At 49.3% G+C, this 5,503-nt stretch overlaps 1 protein-coding gene across 1 annotated transcript; it reads left to right on the top strand.

The window, feature by feature from the left end:
- Positions 1 to 1,926: 1,926 nt before the first annotated feature.
- On the top strand, positions 1,927 to 3,451 carry LOC109757789 (probable pyridoxal 5'-phosphate synthase subunit PDX1.1). Its single transcript, XM_020316623.4, has one exon. It carries the CDS (start codon positions 2,304 to 2,306, stop codon positions 3,246 to 3,248), a length of 945 nt encoding a protein of 314 aa, XP_020172212.1. The 5' UTR covers positions 1,927 to 2,303; the 3' UTR covers positions 3,249 to 3,451.
- The last annotated feature ends 2,052 nt before the right edge of the window (positions 3,452 to 5,503 follow it).

Raw genomic sequence — 5,503 nt, 5'->3', positions numbered from 1 at the left:
CTATAGTAGCAGACTTTACATGCAAGGCATGTAGCACTCGGGTTTGTTTTTTAGGTAACTTTATGAAAATTGTATGGTTGTAATTTGTTTATGTAAAAATCTGATGGCTGTGATTTTTTTGGGTGTGATTATGAAGATCTAATGACTGCCATATCTACCGATAGAAAAGATACACTAGATGAATGGACATTTTTTTAATAGAATTTCCAGATATCTAGAATATCTGTTTGTTTTCCCTCCGTATTATGTTTCCTAATATAATAGATAGAATGGATGTATACAATATATTTTATCTTACGATATGTTTAGTCCAGTTATAAAAATCTAACAAACGCAATATGTTTGGGTACAATCGGTTTAGGAACGTATATGTAGAACTAACATGTCATATATTACATAACAAATCTGGCGGCTTACAATAATCATGTCGATGTGAATCAATGTGGGTTCTCAATGAAAAACTAGTATTGTGCTCATGTGAATCGATGTGGTGTCTTAAAAGAGAAACATAGTTCCACTCTTTTTCCGTTGAGACAGGATACTTTATGTTTTTTGAGAGAGAAATATGCTAGTAGTGCGGTGGCCTGGGCTTTGGTGATTTCAGAATGTTCAATCAGGACCTACTTGTCCTTCAGGCGTGGCGCCTCCTATCTAAACCTGGTAGTCTTTCTGCACAGTTACTCAAAGATCGCTACTATCTAGACAGCCGACTCGAGGACATTGTGTTCTCGGGCAACACTTGGTAACTTGGAAAGGGATCATGCATGACTCCTGAAAAGGGGTTAATTTGGTGTGTTGGGAATGGTTGCCAAATCTGCATATGGCGTGATAGATGGCTGCCACGGGAGCAATCGGGTGAGCTCATCACACCTTAGAGCACTTGCAGGCTCAGGAGTGTGTCGGACCTACTAGATAAGCATGGCGCCTGGCGCCTTGACCTCCCCAGGCATTACTTCCTCCCCATTAACGTCGACATCATCACGACTCCCACACACGCGTCTGAGGATGTTCTCGCCTGGGCACCGGAGAAAACTGGCATCTTCTCCGTTCGTTCGGCTTACCACTTCCCCATGGACGAGCGCATCGAGCAGGGCACCGGATGGTCGTCCCGCCATCTGGAAGACCGTATGGGGGTGCCCTGCTCCCCCAAAGGTACGAGTGCTTTTCTTGGATATGGGCTAATAAACATTTACAACACTTGAAGACTAACGAATGTGCTCTCTCTCTGTGCTATGGAATGCGAAGATGGTTTCCACACCATATGCAGATGCCCTCGAGCGGTGAGTCTCTGGCGTGCGATGGCGAAGGGTTGGATGATTTCGAACATTGCTGTGGTCCGGAACACTGGGCCGGAGTGGCTACCAGCTACGAGCTTGTCGAGAGGGAGTGGCGCTCACCTTGGAGTGGGTCTCATTACTGTTCATTCTTGAAACTGATAGTTCTGAAGCAACTTAACTAGATGAGTATTGATAGGTCTCGTGATGCATGTCTTGTGTATGAGATACCCGTTTCGAGCGTAGAGAGAGGTGAAGGTGAGACATACTAGGTGCACTAGAAATAATGTTAGCCATGAGTTAGCCATGATAGGGCGAATGGATATTAAAACCGCAGTGTGGATGCGGTCCGGTCAGGATGGGGTTGTAAAACTATGTGAGTTAGAAAACCGCAGTGTGGTTGCGGTCTGGTCCGGATGGGGTTGTAAAACTATGTGAGTTGGATAATTAGAACCTTCTTTTACCTGCAAAAATAAATAAATATGCTCGCGCAGATAAAAATAAATAAATAAATATGCGATTCTAGTTGTTTTAATAACCTTTTCTTTGAGGGAAACAACTTGAGAATTCAAATTGAGATATTGATTTAATTTTTAGGCAACCGAGATTTTATTTATTTATTTTGAACACAGTAAGGACGCAAGTGCTTATATAAACGAGCCAACATATCATCTTAAAACATTACAAAATCATCGTAAAGCCATTCACGATAAATACAAGCATCAGAATCAAAAACCCTAATGGGCTGAGAATATCACCGTCCTTCTGATCATAACAGCACAGGTTGGTTCGCTTTAGGCAACCGAGATGATTGTTGGGATACAATGAAATTGGATTGTTGGACCGGAAGGAATGGCCCATTAGCCCGGCTGTCTCCGCGTGTCCAGTTGCAAGTCAAGTCCAGCTCCACTTCTCCTCGACCACTCCACTAGAGCAGAACCACATCTCATCCATCCCCAACCCCAGCCCCAAACCCCCCAAAGAGGAAGAGAAGATTGTTGCGGCGGCGGATCGGAGGGAGAAGAATCAATGGCTTCCGACGGCGTGGTGGCCCTGTACGGCAACAACAAGGCGGTGGTGGAGCCCTCCGCCAAGCCTGCCGCCGCCACCTTCTCCGTCAAGGTGGGCCTCGCCCAGATGCTGCGCGGCGGCGTCATCATGGACGTGGTCACCGCCGAGCAGGCGCGCCTCGCCGAGGAGGCCGGCGCCTGCGCCGTCATGGCGCTGGAGCGCGTGCCCGCCGACATCCGCGCCCAGGGCGGCGTGGCCCGCATGTCCGACCCGGCCCTCATCCGCGACATCAAGCGCGCCGTCACCATCCCGGTGATGGCCAAGGCCCGCATCGGGCACTTCGTGGAGGCCCAGATCCTGGAGGCCATCGGCGTGGACTACGTGGACGAGAGCGAGGTCCTGACCCTGGCCGACGACGCCCACCACATCAACAAGCACAACTTCCGCGTCCCCTTCGTGTGCGGCTGCCGCGACCTGGGCGAGGCGCTCCGCCGCATCCGCGAGGGCGCCGCCATGATCCGCACCAAGGGGGAGGCCGGCACCGGCAACGTGGTGGAGGCCGTCCGCCACGTCCGCTCCGTGATGGGCGCCGTCCGGGCCCTGCGCAACATGGACGAGGACGAGGTCTTCAGCTACGCGAAGCAGATCGCCGCGCCGTACGACCTGGTGATGCAGACCAAGCAGCTGGGCCGCCTCCCGGTCGTGCAGTTCGCCGCCGGCGGCGTGGCCACCCCCGCGGACGCCGCCCTGATGATGCAGCTCGGGTGCGACGGGGTGTTCGTCGGCTCCGGCATCTTCAAGAGCGGGGACCCGGCGCGTCGCGCCCGCGCCATCGTGCAGGCCGTGACGCACTACAGCGACCCGGAGATCCTGGCCAACGTCAGCGCCGGGCTCGGGGAGGCCATGGTTGGGATCAACCTGTCCGACCCCAACGTGGAGCGCTTCGCCGCCCGATCCCAGTAGCTTCATACCTTGTTGCCAAGTTGGTGCCATGGATCGTCGTCGTAATAACTCGAATCTGGCTTGCATCATGTGTCGTTTTGCTCCTCTACTCTAGGTGCATCGTGTATTATCCAGCAGTACTATCTTGGGTGTTGGTTGCCAGTCGAGATCAGGTGAGGGATTTTGCTCTTCAAGTGCTATGCTCGAGTTTGATGTTGGTTGCCCGTGTTTGTCCCAAACTGGAGTGTGGAGATTGATTGTTTTGTTGGAGATGGCGAAAATGACTGGTCTTGCGATGGTTTCCCTAACCTGACCAGACAACAAAATCCCCATTTCCTCATCTTACACCTATGTACTATCCCACGTCTAGATATATCTGTTTGGGCGGCAAGTAATTTTGCACGGAGGAAGTACTTGATTACAGCTTAACCAGATTCCTACACGCTACTTGTACTGTAGCAATGCTCGGTAGTACTAGCAAACTCTAGCGGTTTCCCGTGCTGTTGGGTTGCCGCTGGATGCGCCTACCGGCAAGGCCAAGGCGGTCCCGTCAGAAAGCAGGATCACTCGTGGTGCAGGCCCCCTCTCTTTCAATGGCCCATGATTTCTTTCCTTTTTTGTGGGCAAATGGTCCATGCTTTCCATCCATTAGCATGGACGAACCAATTCATTAATTGGACGCACCAACCATAAATACTGTGGTTGATCAAAGTTTTGATGATTAGCATATTGCCGTTGATATGGCTGTGTGCATATAGAGGTCGGCTGTGGGGGGTAAACTGGGGGAGACTTGTATAGGATCTGTTTTTAGGTGAGATCAATGAGATCAATCATTTTGAAGATACAAAACATGTTAAAAAATTCTGGAAAAATTTGAAGACATACATCCATGTTTGATGTACGAGCTCAAAAGGTTTCAGCTCCCAAATCGAACTACACTTAGAGAAACAAAAAAGACAAAATCAGATGTGAATAGTGTCAAGTACTCCCTCCGTAAACTAATATAAGAGCGTTTAGATTACTAGTGATCTAAACGCTCTTATATTGGTTTACGGAGGGAGTACTATTCATCCCAAAGCTGATACTATTCATAATCGAATTTGTCTTTTTCGAATCGCTAACTGTAGATCGAGTTTTGAGCTGATTTTTTTTTGGAGTTGTAGACATACCCGGTAGGTATGTTGTATATTTTTTTCAGATTTTTTTGGATTGTCTAAATATGAAATATTTGAGTTGATCCTATGATCTCACCTAAAAGGCTGATCCTATACAAGTCTTCCCCGGAGTAAACTTGTTCGTCAATAAAAACGCACAAAGACATACTCCAACAGTTAATCAGCTGCTCACGATTATAAGTAACAACTAAGAAGCTCAGCTGAGCACATTGGTGGATAAGCTGGCAGGACATTTGCCCACCCAAGAGCAGCCGTTTGATCTTGGTGCAGTCTGTGTTGTGTGCAATACTGATTCATGCGATGATAGCTCTTGAGCTGCCGCAGAAGACGATTACGGCGAGGAACAAAATTCGTCGAGGGTTCCTTTGGTGCGCCACAGCGCAGGACAATGGCAGGCAATGTGCGGTGGCATGGGAGCATGTGTGCTCACCCAAGTGGGCAGGTGGACTCGGCAACCCAAACCTAAGACGGCTTAATATTGTGATGCAATCTCGATGGCCGTGGTTGCTGTTAGAGTTGTGTCGAATATTATTATACAAGATAGGTTATAGTTGGGTTTGGTTTTGGATTGTGAGTAGACAGGGTAGGAGTTGTGACCTAATAGGACACTTGTATCCTAGGCCTCTCATATATATCGGGGGTAGACACACGATATAACCTATGCCAACATAATAGCGGAGGCACGCGGGGGAGCCGGCGGCGTGTGCCGGCGCCCGGGCGACCGAGAGTTGTGTCGAATATTATTGTACAAGATAGGTTACAATTGGACTTGGTTTTCGACTGTGAGTAGACAAGGTAGGAGTTGTGCCCTAATAAGATATTTGTATCCTAGGCCTCTCATATATATCGGGGGTAGACATACGATGTAACCTATGCCAACATAATAGCACAGACACGCGGGGGAGCTGGCGGCGTGTGCCGGCGTCCGGGCGGCTGGGAGTGCGGTATTGTAGCGGTGTCATGGGGAGGAGCGCCCGTAGTCAGGCCCAGGGGATGTAGCCATATCGGTGAACCTCGTTAACAAATCTCGTGTCGTGCTCGTTAGATTGTTTGGTCCTCGGTAGATCGACGGAGCGCCTTGGATTTATTCTAACAAGTGGT

This window comes from Aegilops tauschii, chromosome 4, assembly GCF_002575655.3.
Source record: "Aegilops tauschii subsp. strangulata cultivar AL8/78 chromosome 4, Aet v6.0, whole genome shotgun sequence".
Classification (NCBI taxonomy): domain Eukaryota; kingdom Viridiplantae; phylum Streptophyta; class Magnoliopsida; order Poales; family Poaceae; genus Aegilops; species Aegilops tauschii.
The sequence above is the reverse complement of the archived record's forward strand: the minus strand, read 5'-3'. Positions and strand labels throughout refer to the sequence as shown.